Consider the following 22335-nt stretch of genomic DNA (forward strand, 5'->3'; position numbering starts at 1 on the left):
CCGAAGGACCACAAGAGGAGACAGGGGAGGGGAGTTTTTACACAAGAGAAACCTTCAAGAATAACTCTGTGTTCTCTACAAAGCCAGTAATCAAAAAGCTCTGCCTCCATAGTTTAGAATTCAGAAATCAAATTCACAACCTCTCTTGCAGCCACTCGACCAAGCACAGCAGATTCTGATCTGAAAGAAAACACGCTGCACATTGCTTGCCTCCAAATGCTGGTGGCTCTCAGCAGCAGTGTGATCTCCTGGTCAGAGCTGGCTTCCTCCCAGACCACTGCTGTATCGCGCCCCAGGCCTGCCGTGTGCATCCTATAACTCGTGGAAAACTGACTGTGCGGTGGTGCACCTGATGTCACAGAGACTAAGGCCGGTAACAGCTATAGGTTACTGGTCTCCCTCAGTTGACTACTGAAGCTAATGAGGAAGAAGAATGGGGAGAACTCAGTAAGACCCCCAAGAAGAAAGAATCACCAGATCTCCTGTACCAGCTGGCAGTCCACTGGGTTCCCCACTATCGAAATGGGGTCAGTTCCTGGGGAATAAGATCCCGTCATCTACATGACCCCTGATAAATGGCACAGGGATGCTCAAGCAGGAAGACAGCAAGAGGAAGGCTCGTTGCTCCGTGAAGCTCAGGACACTGAGGAGAATCTCCAAAGACTTAGACATCTAAGACGTGTGGCTAATGACTACTGGGGTACATGAAAATCATACTGGAACTTTCACGGTAATATGCTAATTCAAGAATAGGAAGCCTCCCCTTTGGTCTCACATTTTAAGCCAACAGGTCAACCATGATTTATCCTGACTCCTTCCTTTTCCCCACGTCTCTCTAGAATCAACAAAAACAATGATATTGATTATAAAGGAACATCTAACCCTCACTTTGAGCCTTCAAGAGCGACTGCTTGCAGGTCTGCTCTGTTCTTGGTGGCTGGTGCGGGGGAATTCACACCTGTCTGGCTGCCCTTTCTGTAAGGCATCAGGACAGAGGTCCCAGCAGACATTTGTCCTCAGCCCTCCTGGGGTCCAGCTACTGCGGTTAGTTGTCCATGAGAGACTCTGCTAAGACTCAAGAGCATTAAGTAAAACCTAATCACCTCAACAATGACAGATTTTTGCATTTAATTCCAATACTTGCATATTTTTGCTATTAACATTAGTCTCACTTCATTTCTGAATGTTTTATAAAACTGGACATGGATCTTAGCCTTTGATTAACCTGGAAGAAGCCAATTTCACTGGCTGGTTGGTTTGGTGTTCTTACTCGGAGTCAAATTTATCTCTTTATTGGTACTAATTCTTTGGAATACAGTCTGGTTTGTATAGTAAACACACTTCTCCATAGAAACTGGGAAGCTGGGTAACACACACTGCTGCAGACATGTACCTAGTGACCAAAAGTTTGATTTGGAGCTTTTTAGGTAGGCAAGTGATACGTGTGTTATATACACCTTCCCACATTCAGATCTTCCAGAAAGGGGAGTGGCCTCCACAGTCAGATGGCATTGACATCGTGATCTCTGGGCCTCTGTGGAGTATCTACAATGCCCTAGGAAACTCCAGCATTCCGTAGTTTGATACTCATCTAAAACATGCCATTTAATTGCTTTAACTTTCACTTGTTGTTTAGTGTTTGTTTCTCAGGGAACACTGAAGGAATGCAGTTGGCTGATTTACTGATGTCTACATTGTTAGTGTACACTTCAGTTAGCCTCAATTGAATTGTTAATATTTTTACATAAATACCCAAAATATCACACTTAGTGTTTTTCTGGAGAAAGCAAATAAACAAAATTTACTTATTTAAAATATACTCAAGTAATTCAAATACTACCTAAAATATGCCCTTAAGATTCACATCTCAAAAATAAAACTGTAATGGAAAAAAATTAGATATTTTAGATGGAAAGCCTGTATATGTAGAATTCATAGTAGAAATCATGGTATGACAAGAGTACAAACTTCCCAGCAGAGAAGAGGCACTCACACTGAGTTTCAGCATCAGGATACCTAGAATAATGGAATGCTGCAGGAAAAGGCGAACTTATCAATATAAACTTCCTAATATAAAAGCGGCTTCTCATTAAACTTTCCAGTGCAGTGCGATCTTGTCTTCCTTTCAGGAAAAAGGTTAATGATTTAAAAATCTGTATTTAACTCAAAATGCGAGCTTTTCTAACAGGGGTCCACAAACAATGCTACACTGAATGCTTCGAATATGTTTAAATCCAGCCACACTATAAAAAGTAAATAAACCGGTTAAGTATTCTAGAAATTTAAATTTTAAGGAACAAATAAAAATTAGCATATCTACAAATCTTTAAAAGAACATTTTCGTGGTACAAAACTCCAACTACAGGGAACTTTGGCATCAAAGCTGGTGGCATCTGCTATCCTCTTGGAAGCAGAAACGCGAGGTGTAAATGTGTTTTGTTTGTAAACCTTAAATACCTTCCTGTTCACTGCTAAACAACTGAGGAAACCAAGACAAAATGTGGCCAATAAAAGGCTATTGTTTGTACAAATCTGCAACCAGCGGAGAGGACTCCAAACACTTTAGGTGTACAGGAGAAGCCGCCTGGCTCCAAGCCTCCCGGCAGAGAACAGGTTCCTGCAAACGCGTCAACGCGTAACTGGGAAGCTCTCAGCTCTGCGTTGTTTCAATGGTCAAGAGAATCACTCGATTCGTGTGGCTGTATATTCACCTACGCATGTCTGTATATACTTAATGACACAAGAATGCCACCGTCACAAGAACCTTGTTTACACACGTGTGAGCACAAGTGCGCGCACACACAGGTGGTCATCTCAGTGAATCTGGAGGCTACTGAAACACTGAGCATCTGAATGGAAAAAAGGTGCTAAGCCCCTTCCTTCCTCGCCTGCCAGGCAGTCTTCCTTTCTGCTCCTGTCACACTGTCATATTCCCCCAAAACAGGAGGTCTAAGCTCTTTTTTAGAAAAAAACAAAATTTAGTATTGACTACTGGATTCACACTTAGGATTCAGAGACTGAGTCTAAAACACATTTCGTGCCAACACTCTGACATTTCTAGGTCTAACTGGGCTTCCCTCTCTCCATTCACCCCTTACTTTTCAGAGAGGTTATTCCAATTATATCAAAACATGATTTTCATTGCATTCAAAAGAAAAAACACTTTTCCCAGAATGGACAAAAACAAACTAACAGAGGTGAGAATCCTAGAAATTGTTCAGGTACCTTAATAACCCCAAAGAAAACATTTATTTTAGTCAAACAACTGTAATGTTTGTCTCCTTTTTAGAAACATCTGCTGCCAAAACAAACATTTGCATTGGAAGAAGTGCTTTGGTTGTGAAGATGGTACCATATAAAATGCTTATGTTCTGAAATAAATATTTCACTCAAAAAACAGCAAAGGCAGGCACGGTGGCACACACCTGGAATCCCAGCAGCTCGGGAGACTGAAGCAGGAGGATCACAGGTTCAAAGCCAGCCTCAGCAACTTAGAGAGGTACTAAGCAACTTAAGGAGACCCTGACTCAAAATAAAAATTAAAAAGGGCTGGGGATGTGGCTCAGGGGTTGAGTTCCCCTGGGTTCAATCCCTGGTGCCCCAAAAAAAAAACACACACACAGCAAATGACAGCAAAATAGATACAGTCAAAGGCCGCAGAAGAAAAAATTATAAACACAAACTAGAATACCTACTATTTTTAAAAGTCCTCTTCAAAACACGAATGGTCAAAAAATATTTTAGGATGTTCAACACTTCTAGTGATTAGAGAAATACAAATTAAAACTACACTGAGATTCCAACTCACTCCAGTCAGAATGACATTATCAAGAATACAAGCAACGATAAATGTTGGGAAGATGTGGGGGAAAAGGTACATTCATACATTGCTGGTGGGACTGCAAATTGGTGCAACCAGTCTGGAAAGCAGTATGAAAATTCCTCAGAAAACTTGGAATAGAACCACCATTTGACCCAGTTATCCCACTTCTCAGTTTACTCCCAAAGGACCTAAAATCAGAATACTTCAGTGCAGGAGCCACATCGATGTTTATAGCAGCTCAATTAACAATAGCTAAGCTATTGAACCATTCTAGGTGTCCTTCAACAGATGGATAAAGAAAATGTTGTAAATATACACAATGGAATATTACTCAGCCATAAAGAAGAATGAAATTATGGCATTTGCCAGTAAATGGATGGAATTTGAGAATACCATGTGAAATGAAATAAGCCAGTCCCCAAAAGTCCAAATGTTCTCTCTGATAATGTGGATGCTAAAACAGAACAAGGGAGGGTGGAGAGGGGAAGAATAGAAGTCCACTGGATTAGACAAAGAGGAATGAAGGGAAGGGAGCAGGAGGGCAATAGGAAGGGCAGCAGAATTAGTTAGACATCACTCTCCTAGTCTTATATTTGAAGACACAACCAGGGTAACTCCGCATCCTGCACAACAAGAACAGGATCCTAAACAGAATAAGTTATACTCCATGTATATATAACATGCCAAAATACATTCTACTGTCATGTATCTCTAAAAAGAACAAATAAAATTAAAAAAAAAATTAAAGTCCTCTTCAAAAGAACTCTTTTAAAGATATTTTTTGTTGTTGTTGAAGATAGACCCAGTATCTTTTATTTGTTTATTTTTACATGGTGCTGCGGATCAAACCCAGTGCCTCACATGTGTGAGGCAAGCACTCTACCACTGAGCCACAGCCTCAGCCCAAAAACTTGTTTTTAATTCAGTGTTTACTTCAACTTAAAGTGATAAGTTCAGATGAATCATCATAACGAAAACAACTCGTTTCTACTTAATTTTGCCACTTTCAAAACAATGACCATATCCCATGCTTTGTTGAAAAGGTCTTCACAGCACAGACTGCTTTACAAACTAGAAAAGCCATGCCTGCCTGTGCTAAACCACTCATGACTTGGGTTCTTTCCCGGACCCCATTTTGTAATTCCACCACACTCTCAGACATCCACAACAAGGGCAGGGAAGTGAAAACACCAGCCCCAAACTCAAAACCTCAGGGAGGACCTCCGGCTGCACCGCTGAAGTCTGCTGGACACACTACTTAGCTCTGTGGCCTGCCCTTCCTGCGTAAGTCTCTGCAAGATGGCAACGTCTGTGTGCACGTCTATGTCACAGAAACGAAAAATGAAACAAAACATTTGTCATCTACACCCCTGATTCAGTGAAGAATACCCTGGAGTCTTCGAGTTTAAAAAAAAAAAAAACCTGAAAAACTCAGAAGAGTCCCATTCCAGCAACTGCAAGCGTTACACGTCTGTAGAGCTATGCGCTGTACGAACTGCGCCAGTGTGCTTCTGCTGACCATCCCCAGGTCTGCACTCCAGAGCCTGCAGGCAGAACATTCTCCACAGAGGCAGAGAAAATTCACTTCCCCTCTCAACTCAATAAGTACCCTCATAGACTAGTTTTTAGGGAACCGTGCAAGACTAATCTGTTTAGGCAGGTATTTGCCTGATGAGAGGGAGAACCAGCAAATAAAAGACCACAAATCTAGTTCCAGTTAATAAAGACTAAAACAATATACTATTATCACATCATGCTTCAATGACCCAGTCATGAGTGTATTTCAGAAATAAAATTATCACCATATAAATCAAAAATCACCAAGTTAATACTAAAATCAAACACTCAGTGGCCAGTTCTTCCTGACTCTCAGAGACAAAAAATAAACAGAGATCAAATCCATGTTAAATTTCACATAAGCACTGCATTTTTTTTTCCAACAGAATACTCATTTAAAATTCCTATCACAGGAATGGAATGCCAGCCAGGAATCAAACTGTGACCCCTGAGCCAAAGACAACTTACCACTCAGCTGGTAAGTGGGCAACTCAATTTACAAACTTGAATTCCTGCATTTTAATCCTTTGCAAAAATATATGAGCAATATTAAATGAGCTGGATTCAGCTCATTAGAGGTTCACAAACCAAACACAGAAAGCTCTGGAAGGCATCCAAAGCAAAGTCATGCCTAGGTGGTGGTGTCCACTCGATAAATATTCAATGTCATAATTATCGTTCAACTCTTTCCCTCAAGAACATTAGTAGCCATAACTACAATAATGCTCATCCAATTACATTAACCCTTGGAGAAGGAGGACAGGACCAGTGGCCAATCACAGTGACAGGACCTTGTCTGTGGACACATTTATAACTTCCAAAATTTGCAAACAAAGCAACTCCACTGAAAATTCCTCAAAGAACACAGCCCAACACTAACAAAAAGAAATGCGAGTTCTCTAATGACTTCTGCTCAACCTTGCTCACTAATTCGTTCCCATTTCAAACCTATTAAGGTCACATGGATTTGGACTTTATATCATAAAAGCTGTATGTCTTCATTAAAATGTTACACGCATTCACAAACTGTATGCACAGCTATTTGGGTCTTTTAAACTTCACAACAAAACACTGTGTTTCAGAGGTATCATGACTAAATGGAAGGTGAAAAAGCAGCACAGATTATTTAGATCCTAGATCATGATCAACTCAATCCGAAAGCTGGGCATTACTGCACCAGGATCGTTTCTTATCAGATTTACGATTTTCCTTTCACTATCAGAAAGATCTGTGCATTTAGAACTGGGCATTTCTTTCTGGTAAGCAGTAAAACACCTGATATAAAATCTTAATTAAATTAAGATTTATTGTAAAGGTATTCACAGTATGGACGTTTTTACAAAGTAAAAAATTCATGCTTTCCTATTATAAACCACTCATGAACTTATCTCATTTTGCTTTTTTTTTTCCACTTTGCCACTCCTGAACTTACCTCTCTCATTTTGCTTTTCTTTTCACTATACCAGAGCTGCATCCTCAGAAATTTTTTTTTTTTTTTTTTTTTTTTTTTTTTTTTTTTTGAGACAGGGTCTCACTAAGTTACTGAGGCTGGCCTCACACTTGGAGGCAGGAGGACCTGCCTCAGCCTCTCCCTAGTCGCTGGGATTACGGGGTATACTACCACGACCGGCTCCTTTTGCTCTTTTTCCCTTTCCCTATTTTATAATTCCAGATCCACTATTTGCTGATATACTCGGGTAATCATCATCGATTTGTCCCTTCGGATAAATCTGAGTTGTTGGATTTTTAAAATATAAAAGTCACCGCTGTTAAATGAAACACGACGCTGAGACAAATGGGGCTGCTCTATGCATCTGTGCGGGTCCTCTACATTTAGCCTTATACATTTGAGGAAGAAAATAATAAAGAGAAATGTCCCAACAATCATTCTGCACACACTCCATCCGTGTGACTCTCACCGTGATTCTGCAAACTAAGCCAAAGTCTCAAACTGCGAAAAAGGACTTTCGCTCGTTGAAGGGAAGGAAAAGGAGCCTCGAGTTGTCACCAGCAAGCGCCCTTTGAAAACGGCTTTCCAGGGCACCTCACGGGGCGAGAGGAGGAGGCACGGACCGCGGTGCCCGGGCGGCCAGCGCCCCTCCGGCCGGCTGCTCCTCGCCCCTCCCGTCCGCCGGGCGCTGCCCGGAAGGGTCAGTGCGGCACAATCAGCCGGACGCTGCGGGCACTGCCAGCTCCTGGGCTTCTCCCCCTGGCAAGGAGCCCGGGGCAGGGACACCGAGACCCCGCAGCGGACCCTCGGTACGTACGAGCTCCCTCCCTCTCGCCGAGGAGAAGGGGACAGCGGGGCGGCGAGAGCACCACTCAGCGCCCAGGACCCATCCCGCATCTCCGCGCGGACCCTGCGGCGGGAACTCGGGCTGCCCCAGGTCAGGTCCACACTAGGCCCCGCGCCGCTTCAAGGATCCAGAGGCAAGAGTGGGAGGCCGCCTACCAGTGGACTTTCAGGACACCGCCATGGACTCGTGAGGGATGGGACATCGCGCCCCACTTTGGGCAGGACGCGAGTTCTGCCCAACTTCTCCCCCGGCCCCCAGAAGACTTCTGGGCAAATACGGAGAAGCGGCTCCTGAGAGGCCTGGAATGGGTTACGGGCAGCCTCACAGAATGCCCCACTGGACAGCAAACCCACAGGGTGTCAGCCCACCCACTCCCTGGGGACATCAGGCACAGTACCGCAATTTAGAAATTTGGAAATAAGCCTTTCTGGGGTCCCTAGGAACTAAATACCCTGACAAGTCTGAATCTAATTTACTCTTTTCCCAATTTCATGCTTCCTCGGGCCAACATAATAAGGAGTATCCGAGAGACTGGAGGTTTAGACTGCTAGGTGACTGGTCATTTATTGTAACTTCATTTGATTCCGGAGAAAAATGCAAAAATTAGATCTTTTGCTTAAGAGCAGGAAAAGTAAAAATATACAACTCATTCACATCTAAGACAACAGATCAAATCCTCATATGAAATACAGAAACCTTTTTTAAAATGTACACAAGAAATAATTTATGAAGAAATGAAAAATGAAAAAAATTTAAGTTGACAACATCTTTATGGACAAGTCCTTTGAATGGCATGAAAGATCACCAAAAGGTAGTCTGTTCACAGCTCAGACTCCGACACAGTCTGACCTCAGAAATGGGAGAATGCTAAGTGTACTTCAGAGCTCAGATCTGCATAATTTGCTGAAAAATCATGACACAGTCCATCTCTCAAATACAACCAGCACCACTGGCCTTCTACCAAGCAGGTATTTTTGTCTACTTTGTTGCAAAAAGTTCCACATTACAAGAACTTGAATTCAAAGGTCAAGATAAATTAATGATTTTTACTCTTTCATCAAGAATCAAAAAAGAATGAAAACTAAAAGAAAGCAGAAAAATCAATGAAATCCCCTAATTCTCTTAACATCTATCTTAGGTCGACGATAAAAGACAAAGAGCAAAAAAGAAAAGCAGGGAGAAAAACTAGCACCCACCTGCTGCTGTGGGTACTGCATGGCTCCCAGGGCCCCTGGGGCCCGGCCCTGCATGCCAAGGGGGTACCGCTGTGCGCCTGGGGGGCCGTAGGAGCCTCCTGGGTACGGGCTGCTCTGCTGCGGCTGGGAGTGAGGGTTACTGCCCATCCCATACAACTGAGGTCTCTTCATCACCATTGGATCCATTGGACTCCCCTGTGAAGAATAAACAGAGAGTCAGCTTTGGTCATTTACTGTTCATCACAAATGCAGGTTTTGTTGTGTATTTAACACATGCGTTAAAAACACCACTGTCCTATTTTTTTTAATTTTGAATATATTTAAAACAATGACCTCACAAACGAAAATCCAGAAGAACATTAAGAAAAAAACCCTGATGGCTAAAAGACTTTTTTTTTTTTTTTAAACTGTAAGGAAGGTCTTAACAATTAAGAGGGATTTGGAGTAAACAATATAAAGAAAGATTTTTACATTCTAAGCATCTAAAATTCTATTGTGCACACAGGAAATGAACATAACAGTTAATACCACCAGCTCCTTTTAACTTACTAGTACTAAGGGCAAAGGATAAGGGTGATTAGCAACACTTTAGGACTTCAAAGTATCCTTAGAAGGAGGATTTTTTTTAGACCTGAGCCGGCTAGTCCTGATGAAGCATTAGTGCATCTGAGTGTTCATGAAAAAGTGAAAGGTCAGATTTTAGATAATACGAAATGTCTAGGGTAAAATTTTTCAAAGATCACTAGTAGTTGCAGACTATGAGTCATAAGCCACCTTCCTCGTGCAAGTAAGCATCTTACCACACATCATCAGTTCAAAATGAGACTCGGAATTTTATTTTTGGTCTGGTGAGTCAGTCCTAGCCTCAGGGCCAAGGCCATCAGGGAGGGTCAGGAGCACAGCCTCAGCAGAGCCTTCACACCCAGGGCACAGGCAGGGGCTGAGCAGCTCAGGGAATCCCTCCCCAGGGCTCAGAAGGCCAGCAGCAGCCACCGCACAGACTCTTCCTTCCGAGGTCACACAGAGATCCCTACTGTGTGCCAGACCTAACGCTCCCACAACTCTAAGGACACGGGGACTCTCAGGAAGGCTTGACCATTACCAGGTGGAATGGGAATAACAGGAATGGGAAGGTGCAGCCCAGGCTCAAGAGACAAGAAGAGCCTGGGAGAAATGCAAGCAGTCTGGGTTCAGGTGAAGCAGAAGCAGAACAAGGCAGAAGCCAGAACAAGGGAGAGCTTGACAAGCCACCTCAGATCACCTCTTAAGGGTGCTTTCCCAGAGCACCAGCATTAGTCACCTGTCAGGGAGACTCTCCCTCAGGAAGGGGTAGATCAGACAGCCGCACAGGGCCTGCCTGACCTGGCAGCGATGAAGAGGCCAGTCCTGACTCCAGTCCCTCTTACAGGACTTAGAGATGGGAGTGGCAACGCACCACGGGAAAAGGTGGAGGAAGAGGAAGCCAACAAGGTTTACATATGAAAGCTGACGTTCCAGTGGGAAATCCTGATGAAAACACAGAGTTTGCAGCTTGGGGACCCAGAAAATAAGTAGGGAAGTCAGCAAGTTGAAGAAGGGGTTTCCTGTCTTATTTACTATTATCTCTCCAGGGCAAAGTCAAAAGGTGCACTTGACACAGAGTAAATGCTCAATAAATAGTGGATGAAGTAACATTAGGAAGCAAGTAAAATCCATGAACTTTATCCAGGAAGAACACATGAAAAGAAAACAATGGGTAGAGAAATTCATCTTAGAGAACATCACCATTTAAGTAAAAGGGGGGGAATGAGCCCACAGAGGCAAAAAGAATGGTCAGAAAATGTAGTCAGATTCCAGAGAGTACAGTGTCATGGAAGAAGAGGCAGTCACACGTGGCAACCTGGGGTCCACTAAGGGGAAGTTACAAAAGCTTTCCCTGCTTGACCACAGGAACTTGGGGAGTTCAGCAAGGACAATCTCACTGCAGAGGTGAGGACAGAAACTAGAGGTATGAAGAGGGGGTCCCAGAGTGAGACCCCACACCCAAGTCAGGAAGCTAGGAACTGCCAGTCCCACCTGCCTCGCTCCTTGCCCCAAGACTGTGTGTAGCCATTTTTCCATCTTGCATCTGGGTCACCACCATTCACCTCAAGGACCTGACCAAGACCCTGTGTGCTGACTTCAATGATCTGATCAGTATCCATGCGTACAGCCAGACACTGGAGGCAGAAACATGCCGCCTGGGTGGCTGCCCTGGCTCTTTGCTGGGACGGCAGGCTGAGAAGGCCAAGAAGAGCTCAAGGGCTCTGTGGGACACACCCAAGTTTGGCCTGGGGGAGTCAGAGAAAGGGTCAGAACCAAGGACCATGTGAGCAGACACAGGAGGAACTGGGCGAGCTGTCCTCGGCCCACCTCCTTCAATGAACGGTTCTGCTCAAAACTCACAATTTCAGCAGTCAACCAAAGGTCTGGGCTTGTACAATGACAGCAAGTGAACGACAGTGCATGGCTCTGCTCACATGACCTACTGCTGGCAGAGGACCCTCACAGGCCTCGCCAACCAAACTCACGCACTGCCCTTCCGGGGTAAGATGGGACCCAGGACTCAGGGTTTTCTAAGGATTACTTAAATTAGAATGGATGCCCAAGAAAAGCAAAGTCTAACTTTCGTCCAGATTTTCCTTCAAACAATGAGATGACGCTTTCTATGGAAGAGTGAAAACCAAGACTGAGCTGGCGATTTCAAAACCAGCCCAGGGCACGAGCGGCCTCAGAAGAGGCTGAGAAAAATCACATTCCAGTCCAAATGTCCATTGCGGGCCGCAGCAGCCCCATCTGTACATGCAACCCGCAGCGCCCAAGCAGAGGAAAGGTCCACCATTTCACTTTAGACAGGGCCAGACCAAACTGGCTTGAGTGAAGCTGAAATTTTAAGTAGAAAAATGATTGGAATGTCTGCACTATAAGGCTTTAGGTAACAGGGCAGCAGATTCATCTTATCAGTGACAACAACTGTGTTGTAATATCTGTCTCATCTTTGCCATCAATTCTCCCAATCCTACTTAAAATTCAGTTAATTTGAGCTCATGTCAAAACTGTTAGCTTACCCTAAGATTCCTGAATATCAAAAGCATGAAATACAGATTATCAATACCTCTCGAAAACAATGAAAACAGACACTCCTATACTGCAAATTATTTAATTTTAATCTTCTCTTATGTCCTATTACTAAATGTGTGCCCATAATCCACATTCATCCCATGGCATATTCCTTTTTTAACATTAAGTATGTAGAACTGCACTCTCTCGACCCCCCACTTTTCACTACCAGCTCTTAAAACACCAAAAACCATATCAAATCTAAGCCTCTTCCAGAAATTCAAAGGCCAAGTTGATCCTCATATTCACATTTAACATGGAACAATTTTATATTTTCTATATTCCATCTCTCCTCCTACTGATACATTTCCAGAGTATGACCATTTAATTTCTCATGTAAAACCTGTGCTACATCAGATTACTCATTCACATTAAGAAGGGTTCTTGCCAAGCACAGTGGAGCACGCCTATAGTACCAGCTACTCAAGAGGCTGAGGCAGGAAGATGGCAAGTTCAAACCAGCGTGAGCAACTCGGAGAGATCCAGTACCTAAGTGTGTGGCTCAGTGGTGGGGTGCCCGGGTTCGGTCCTCAGATAGTCATCTAAACAGGTGATCCCAGACATGCCTTCCCGCAACCCCTACCGTCTGCATTTCAATTTCATGAAGTGAGACGAGGGCTGTGAAGGCCACAGTATATGACATCTTCAAAGAGATCTTGGCCAGAATAGTCTGCTTTTAGTTACGTGGCTTCTACTGCAATCTTATTTCGTTTCTTGATAAGGCCTGCTTGTAATTTCTCCATATTCAAACAAGATTTTGGACACATATACACATCCCAGCCTGTGTCTCCTTTTGGTGCTGAGTTGTTCCAAGAGCCTCAAGTTTCTGATTCCTAGGGTTATTAACCAAGGAAGGAGTGCGATGCATTTTTTAAAAAACATATTTGTGTACAGATTCTAGACAGATGGGGTAGAACTGTTCAGTATATGTTAAATGGGCTTTCAAAGGCAAACGGGAATCCAGTTACATTTTTAAGTTATCCAAATTAAAGGAAAATTTACTTACACACTTCTAATCTACTTCAGATATATTTTACTTTTATTTATATTTTTTCAATAGCATCCTTTTAAAGTTACCTATATAATGTATTTGTTCCTAAATTGCAAATTATGAACAGAGTTTACTAAAGGTTCACTTAAGAGTTTCTCAGCCCCATTCCTTAAACCACAAATTGAAGAGAGGCTTTGAAAAAAAACCCACAGAAAAAATAACTACGACATCTTGTTCTACAGGTATATCTGCACATCTGGATTAAACAAGAGCTCACAGAAGGAAACACTCCTTTGAATCACTCTTTCACTGGGAACTTAGGGACATTTTCAAGCAATACTACTCCATTACCTAGAAAACAGGCAAAAATAGTCTAACCTGGCATGAATAAATGAGTACTTGAACCAACAGGTATAAAACAGTGTCCAACACCTTCCGACGACAATCTAGCAACAACTGCTGATCGGCCGTGACCCCTCGTTCCCGCGGGGACGCCCTTGCTCCAGTGGGCAGGAGCTCCTCACTGGGGCACCAGTCACCAAGGCGCTCTGGAGTCAGGATTCACAGCCTTGGGCCTCCACTTCACCACTCTGCGACCTTGAATAAGACGGCTGTTTCTCCGTGTCCTCATTCACCAACCAGGAGAAACAACACCTGCCCTCACAGGGACCGTGAACACCAAATCAGCCAACCTGGCGTGCAGGACCTCCGAGTGGGAAAGAGCGACCGCGGACCTGGAACCTGCGGTCATCTACGGTGTGTTCAGAGAAGAAACACCGAAATGACCCGCAACTCAACAGCTTCAGGAGCTGGGAACCGCTGTGGTCAACCGTGGGGCACGGGGAGCCGGGCAGAAGGAAGGCGAGCTCCTTTCCACTGAGACGCACTCCATTACAGCTATGCGAAAACTATGCTGACGACCAGGGGCCGCCAGCGACCCCTAAATAGCTGCCCTATCGGGAAACAGTCTACGTTGACGTTTCCATGGTGACATCTCATACAGCTCTGAAGGGCCCCCTTGCCCTCTGCCCGCCACCAACGCCACCCTGGCCCTCGGCAGCAGGAGAAGGCTGCAACCCGCAGCCCAGCACCTGTCTCTGTCCAGCACTGGTCTTCCCACCCCAGCACCCAGCACCCTCTGAGGGTCATACAGGCCCACTGCTGCCACCCTGTCCCGCCAGCAGGCCTCGCCACCCATGTGCCCCTTCACTGCACCCCAGCAGCACTTCCTGTTGATGGCGCACCTGCCAGGTGCCGCCACATGACAGACTCCTGAGTTGTCTCATTTGTCACCTCACTCCTGCACCATTTTTCTGTTTTTCATGTGTGACTTCTTACCTCCCAACTGAAACCAAATGACAAGCGTCCAGGTTTTACGCTTTCTTACATCTCACGTGGCACGACGCAAGTGCCCGGGATCATCCGTTTACTCAGAACCGCTCGGCATGCTGAGTGACCACACCAACTTTCACCAAAATGAGAAGTCAACATCGCTTCCCAGCGAGATAGCTGTGGACTGTAGATGCCTGCAGCAGACAGCGTACAGCCAGTCATTGTTGATCAAGTTCTTCTAATGGCTTTAAAGTCCATTTATCAAACGAGCAGGGCACCAAAGCTCTCTGCCTTCATTTTATAAAGAGCACCTGGTCCTCTTCAAGCCACAAAGTACAAAGATTCTCAGCTACCACAGAGACAATGACCAGTGACTCTCCTGCAGGATGACACAAGGGAGGCTCTGAATGACAGAACATCGTGGGTTCACGGCTGATCACAGACTGGGGCAAAAAAAACATACGGCCCTGCGTCTCAAACTGTCTGGTTTTACTTATACTCATGACACAAGAGGAGCTGTTTACTAAGACTTGAACTAAAACACCGGAACTTCAGACCTGGCATCAATACACTGTGGAAAGTTCTTCAGTCAATGCAGGACTATCTGCCACATTCTCCAATGGTCCAAGAAGAGCTGAAGAGCAGTGTTCTACGACATCAGACAAGACAGGAAGAAGTGTCCCACTGTTGGCTCTTCTAAGAACCATCAGATTATTGGTGCCTCCTAACCATGATGCCATGAGCAATGTCAAAACACCCATAAACTTAGATAACCACTCTCAATATTTTTGGTCTTAGTTTTGGTTTGTACTCAAGGTAAGGTGTTGAGACTACATATATTTGAGAAACTAGGGAATGATATTTGAAGGAAAAGGGCATGTGGAGAGAATCTTTTGTTTAAAAGGGGGGACCATTTAGACAATTTTTATTTCTGTGATTTTGATCTGAAATGAACATGTTTTCATGTTCAATTTTAAATAAAATAGTTTTTCACATATATGTAATCATTAAACAAATCAGAAGCAGAAGACAGAATATTCTTTCCCAGCTACATTTTAAAGTTTATCCTGAGCCTAAAATAAAATACTATTGGATTCTTATTTTTTAGTATTCACACTATTCCTAAAAATATTGTTATAAACTATGCATAAAGTAACTTTCATAAACTACCAATTAAAAGCAACATGACTCTATCAACTGTGGGTCTTAAGTCTCAGGGATACTCTAAAAACAAAATGCACCCACGATGTTCAGACATCCAAGCTCTATCAGTGTCCGTGGTTCATGGAAACCCGCTCCACCTCTAGAAATTCATCCAAAGATCCTGATTTGCACTATCAAATAATGACAATAAATGTAACCCATTTCCAAAGCACTTCAGTACATTCTCTCATGATCGTAATTCTTAAGACATCCTCCTTAAAGATTTAGCAACAAAACAGAACCTTAGAACTCAAAAAGAACCTCACGGTCCATACCTGATGTATACAAGAGCCCCCAGGAGTATCCACACCCCCAGTGCCATGGATTCCCCGCTTCTAGGTACCGGAGTCAGCCAGCTCCTTTTATTTGAACCCAGGAGTTTTACTTTGGTAGTCTGGCAGATTACATGAAACAGGTACAGATATTTCCATTTTCTGAGAGAAATATGACCGTCCTTACTTCCCTTCACACAAAAGCTTTAGGGTGAGGTTCTTGATTCCTTTATTCTAGAACCTGCTTTGGTACTAATGTAGCCTAAGATCTTTGTGTTCTCTAGGCAGCCCCATACCACCTCAGCTGTGACAGAACCCACCTTCCCTGCATCTCACATTAGACAGTTTGGTTGTTAACCCTAGTGCAGAAGTCTGTCTTTATCTTTTTTTTTTTTTTTTTTTTTTTTTTACAGACTGCATTTTGATTCATTGTACACAAATGGGGTGCATCATTTCGTTTCTATGGTTGTACACGATGTAGATTCATACCATTCGAGTAATCATACACGTACATAGGGTAATGATGTCTGCCTCATTCCATCAGTTTTCATACCCCCTCCCTCTTACTGCCTTCTACATAATCTAAAGTTCCCCCATTCTTCTCTCGCTCCCCACCCCTCACCCCCATTATATATCACTGCTGTGGTTCCATTTGCTTATTTCTGATCACTGTTTTGAACCTGATGAATTTTTTTTTAGATCCTCATTCTGATATCTAACATAACTGCATTTCCTAGCTTGACATTAATCACCAATGAGATCTGTGTGCCATTTTACTCATGTCTCTGTGCAAGTCTCCGATATAGAAACTCTGAAGAGGTGCGTGGAAAGGACAGGGCCTGGGGCCGATCATGAGTCATCCACAAAGACCGACATAATCCAGGCATCTCAGCTGGAGGAAGACTCTCGTGGAAACCTTTCCACCACCAGGCCCAGCACCCCCCCACCCCCTACCCTCTTACACACAAGCATAAGACCCACCACATCTGCCTTCCGGCAACAACTCTTGCCCATTTCAAACTCCTCCATCTTCTTTAACACAAAAAATAAACAATCCAAACTTCTGAAACAGAATGAGAGGCAAAAGCGTGTAAGAGGAAAGACACAGAGCTGAGAGTTGTTTAGACCTGGATGAGAATCCTGCCTGTGCTATTGCTGGCCAGGGGGTTTTAGCCTCATGGTTGAACACAGTACAGTCATATTCACCTTGGAGTGAACTGGGAGGTAAATGAGATACCACAGAATTTTTCAAAAGTAAGAACTTTCTAAATTTCTTCTCTGTTCCTCTTACTGAATTAGTGAATTGAAATCTGAACAAAATCAACAATCTAGGCTATTTATGTTCCTGTCTCTCCAGAAGACTGTTAGTTAATGCAACAGGGTTGTCTTATTCACCTTTGCACCCCTAACACTTAGTACAACGCCCCGCAGGCTCACGTTGCTGAAGAAGAAATGGAACAGCTTCCTCAACACTGCATGGCCAGTAAAACAGTGGACTCCACCAAGAATGTTGGCTTTCCTGAAGGCCAGTAGGGACAAGGGGCAAAGGTTATCACTGCAGACAATCTTCGCCTTCCACAGCTCACACAAGCCGTGACTTTCACTGTCTCCCCCTGTCTGCGTTTCCCAGTGTCTCCCTTTCCCAGTGTCTCCCTCACCTGGTGTCTCCGCGCCCCAGAGCTCTACGCCCAGCTGCCACCCAGCATTCCTCCCTGGACACCCACGGGATCCTCCGCCTACCTGGGGGCGGGGTGAAAGCACCCATCCAGTTCCAGTTCCCATCTCTCCTCCTAAGCCAGTCGCCTGGACCCCCTTCCTCTAACTCCAATGGCTTCCTTGAGGCTCTAGAAAACGCAGACACTTTCCCACCAACAGGCCCTCAAATGTGCTGCTCCTTCCACCAAGAATCACTCTGCTCTCCTTCCACAGGACTCAACCTGCACGCGATGTCCTTAGAGAAGCCCTCCCTGAACACCTCAGAGAGGACCCCTTAGAAAACCGTAGCACTGTCCTCACGGCACTGACCGCACTCTGCCCTGGTCTTTATTTGCGTGACCGCTGCCGTCTGTCCATCTGCTACCTAGACCACCCCACAGGAAGAGGGACGGTGAGTGGGCAAAACAAATGCCAAACCCTCCCACCTTGTCACCCAGGTACGGGACAGTAAATTCAGAAGGTGAGACCACTGTGGTTCTCCAGTGTTTGCCTGATTTTTATAAACTGACAAAAATCTATTATTAGTTTAAATCCCCCAAAGCTCAGCAGCTAGTAAGTCAATTCAATGAGTAAAATTCTGTCTGACTTAACTATACTTTTTAAATTTAGTTTAGCAAATGTAATAATTTTATGAACAAATGAGAGTGCATATATATTGTTTACTTAAAGAGTAAATTAGACCTAAAAGGAGTATCAAAATAGCAATAGAATACATTTCCATTTTCTCTCAAATTTGTTACTCCTGTCACCCAAAAAAAATTATAAAGCTTTTATCACAGTGTTACCATTTTAACATCTACATCTCTAAGCACGCCAGCCACGTTGTTCATATTCATGTGTCACTTCTGACAGTCTCGTAGCAGGCTCTTATTTAAGAAAGAGGAACGACGTGGTGCATTTCCACATAAATACAGGCTTAAATCAAGAAGGGGAGGTTTGTGCGCCTGCGTCCGATTCCAGCCCCACACTGGCAGCTGTGTGGGCGAGGAGAGCTACCAGGGAACTCGCCACCCGCCAAGAACACCGCCCCTGGGGGGAGCTTCTTACACCAGTGGAGTCGATGTACACCACTTCGTGGCCCTTAACAGACTTCTGATGAGGGCAGATTCTAGAAGAGGGAGATATAATTCCAGAAAACCAATATGAGGTGTGGAAACCCCCCACTATTCCACCAGCGTGCAGAAGACGGACACTGCCAATCAGCCTAGCATTCATCTCCGAGTCCCCAGTGAAGCTGCAGGCAGCCACCATCAATCACCACACTTCACAGACAGGAACCCAACCTGCCATCTGGGTTGTCATCAGGAAGGCCTGGGTTCACCTCTGCAGCTCCTGACTCACCATGAAAGGCTGGATACATTATTCAAGAGCCCTAAGCCTCGGTTTCCCCATCTGTCAAGAGAAAATAACACCTCCTTCAGAGGCAAGGAGAGGCACTGTGAGTTGCATGGAAAAAAACAGTTCCAATCTCTCTCAGACTATTGATATTTTTTTTCTTTTCTTTTCTTTTTTTTTTTTTTTTTGTCTTTTCATTTTTGTGGTACTGTGGACAGAACTCAGGGTCTTGTGCATACCAGAGAAGCATTCCACCACTGAGTTACACCTTAGCCCTCTTTTATTAAATTTTAAAACTAACAACTTTAAAACTGTATTGCAGAGAATACCAATAAAAATGTGAAGATTTCCAATTGAGTCGCCTATTTGTGGACAAAGAATATGTGCTGTGCTGTCATACAGGCTGTTGGCCTTGGTTTTAAAGTGCTTCTCAGTATCTACTTTATCAGACAAGTGAAAGCATATACTGACTCACTTTAATTGAATGTTCACAGAAAAAAAGTTAACATGACTAATACATAGTTAAATCTTACATTCTAAAAAAGGGAAACTAAATGCTAAATATAAGCCTAGATAGGTTACTGAAGGAAAGACTTCAGTATCAGAATACTGCTATACTGACCGGGCATGGTGGTGCACACCTATAATCCCAGCAACTTGGGAGGCTGAGGAAGGAGGATTGCAAGTTCAAGGCCAGCCTAAGCAACTGAACAAGGCCCTAAGCAACTTCAATCAGACCCTGTCTCTAAATAAAAATAACAAAAAAGGCTGAGAATGTGGCTCAGTGATTAAGTGCCACTAGGTTCAATACCCAGTACCACCACCACCCCCAAATATGTGTGTGTGCGCGTGTGCGTGCGTGTGTGTGTGTGTGTGTGTGTGTGTGTTGCTATGCAGACGCTGTTTAGACCAATGGACAAAATTAGAACAGGGATGGACCTTAAGTCCAAATATCATACCAAAGGTAAACTTCCTGAGGTGCTGGCCACACCAAGGTACACAGGAATACACTTGTCCCTAGGAACTACACTTACAAGTACTCAGGAATGAAGGGATGAGGCATGTGCAACAGACTCTCAAAAGTTCTGAAAAAATACATTACTGACGGACAGACGGAGAAGTTATGTGGTAAAACTTGATGTATCAGAGTAAAAGGCACATGCGATTTCCCTGTACTAGCCTTACAACTTTCCTATGAATTTAAAATTATTTCAAATTCAAAGATAATAAACAAAAAAAGATGAGGAAAAGGGAAAGACAAAGGTAACTGAGAACCAAAATAACTAACGCACCCCACTCCTGCAAGCGTCCCAGAGCTTCTCAGAAGTGAGACCACAGCCACTGGGCCAGTCACTGGTGCCCTGGGGGTTTGACCTAAGGGCACGCAGGGGAGGGAGAAAAACAAGGGGAGCCACCGGAGGCCTGGCAAAGGCAGAAACTCCAAAAGTCTTCGGACAGAAGAAAAGTGGGGTTGCCCTTCCTGAAAGAACTGAAGTTAGTAAAAATAAATGATAAATGTATTTCTTAAAGTTCTCTTTTAAAAAGGAGTTTCAAGTGTAAACTACGAAGGTAGTTACCTGTTCCCACGAGTAAACCTCCTAAGTTATTAGAGTCACCATACGATTTTTTTAGTTTATGGATTTTTTACTATGCTTTTGAAAGATCTCAAACCAGCCCTTAAAGTTATGAAATGTGCCCTCTTTTAACCCAGAACTTTCCCTCATTTGTTTTATAAGCTTCAAGAAATGCTTCTGAGCAGGCTGCTCTCTCCCTCTGAGCCTGGCTCCTCCCCTTCTGTACAGAGGGTGAAACTGCAAGGGGCCCCCTGGGGCAGGGCCGCCTGGCAGGTTCTTTGTTAAAGTAAGCAAAGCAATCACCCACGTGGAAACACATCTGGGATTCTGAAAAGTTCAAATCAAAGAGGGAATCGCCCCAAAGGTGTAGCTGACAAAACCTCAGCTGGAGGAAGCAGAAGGTTCTAAGATGAAGTCAGAGGCCGGGAACTACTTAGCAGTGTAGGTGCTTGCTGGGTCTACGCGGGGGCAGTGCTCAGAACAAGGAGGGCTCATCTGGGGACTCTCAGCTCTACGGAGAGGGCCTTGCTAGCTTTGGAATGGAGGAGTGGGTCCACGCGGCCTAGTCAGGACTGCTACACTGGTCTACTGCTCACTGTGCCATCCTGAGCAGATCCTGAAAGTTCTCTGAACTTCAGCTTCCTCTCTTGGAACAGTTGGCAGGTCAATAGTCTAGCGAATTAACAGTACCTCCTGGAACCTCAAGCTAAGTTAACACAAGTAGGTACGAAACACCCAGCACAACAGCTGGCCCAGCAGGTGTCAAGCAACCAAGGGACAGAGACCTATAGTTGGGGGCAGTTTCCTTCCTGAGCCTCCCAACTCCTCAGATGTAAGATGAGGGGACTGGAGAGATGAGATGAGTTCAACTCCCAACAGACCCTGTTGCTGTTCTAAGATTCTGTAATTCTAGAATCATTCCTCCTCCCTGCCAGATCTTCCACCCACTGTGGGTTCTCAGCCAGCACACTGGCTCACCCCTGTAATCCCTGCTACTCCGGAGGCCGAGGCAGGAGGACCCAAAGTTCAAGGCCAACCCTGGTAACTCACTAAGACCCTGTCTCAAAACAAAAAATAAGGCTGGGGTGTAGGCTGGCGGTAGAGCACCCCTGGGTTCAATCCCTAGTACCACAGAGAGGCTCTTCCTTTTTGCCTTGTTCTTTGACCAGAAATCTTACCAATAAATTACCTCAGAGAATTCAAAACCCAGAAGAACAAATTCAAAGACGGTTTGCCTTAAGATGACACACTCTGCCACCTGTCTGTCTCAGCCTGTCCCAAGACTCACCCATCCCCACGGCACAAGCCATCCTGCATCCTCATAATGCAGTTCTCTCCTTAATAGACATTAAATATTTACCACTGCGACTCTGTTTATCCATCTCTCATCAGCCAGCAAGCACCCAAGTCTCCTCATCCCACTGACACAATTAGTGTTGTCACTATTTCTTTAACAAAAAATAACAACAACAAAAAAAAGAAACCCAAGTGAAACCATCCTCTTCTAAATAATACTGTACTGCCTTCCTGGAGGAGGCAATTTAGAAATAAGGATAAACACGGAACCTGAGCTGGGGTCTGGCTTGTGACAGGCACTTAATAAATGCTTGGTGATGAACGCTGGAAAGACATCCAGCTGTGTCTGCATTCCAAGTGTGACTTCTGGCTTCAAATTATAATGCTCCAAACACAGGCACTTCTATTCCCACACTATAATGCCACCCCTCCTAATTCCTTAAGACATTTCCAAGTTATATTGATTACTGTTATTGTAATTAAGATGGGACCTGTCTATAAAGCACATGGCACTTTAAGATTCATAACACGTGTTGCCATAATAAGAGTCTAAAGCATCCTGTGTGGGGGTCGGTGGGGGGACCTGTTTAACTTGGTAGAACTGA

General features: G+C 44.2%; 1 protein-coding gene across 10 annotated transcripts in view; it reads right to left on the reverse strand.

The window, feature by feature from the left end:
- Positions 1–22335, reverse strand: part of ARID1B (AT-rich interaction domain 1B) — a 405422-nt gene that overhangs the window by 349389 nt on the left and 33698 nt on the right. For 9 of the 10 annotated variants that reach the window (XM_079146754.1, XM_079146753.1, XM_079146749.1 and 6 more), the window contains exon 2: positions 8874–9068. The exons of the other annotated variant lie outside the window; for it this stretch is intronic. In XM_079146754.1, the coding sequence (XP_079002880.1) occupies positions 8874–9068 (195 nt within the window). The remainder of the gene's footprint in view (positions 1–8873; positions 9069–22335) is intronic. 10 annotated transcript variants of the gene reach the window in all.

This window comes from Sciurus vulgaris (assembly GCF_902686455.1).
Source record: "Sciurus vulgaris genome assembly, chromosome: 7".
Classification (NCBI taxonomy): Eukaryota; Metazoa; Chordata; class Mammalia; order Rodentia; family Sciuridae; genus Sciurus; species Sciurus vulgaris.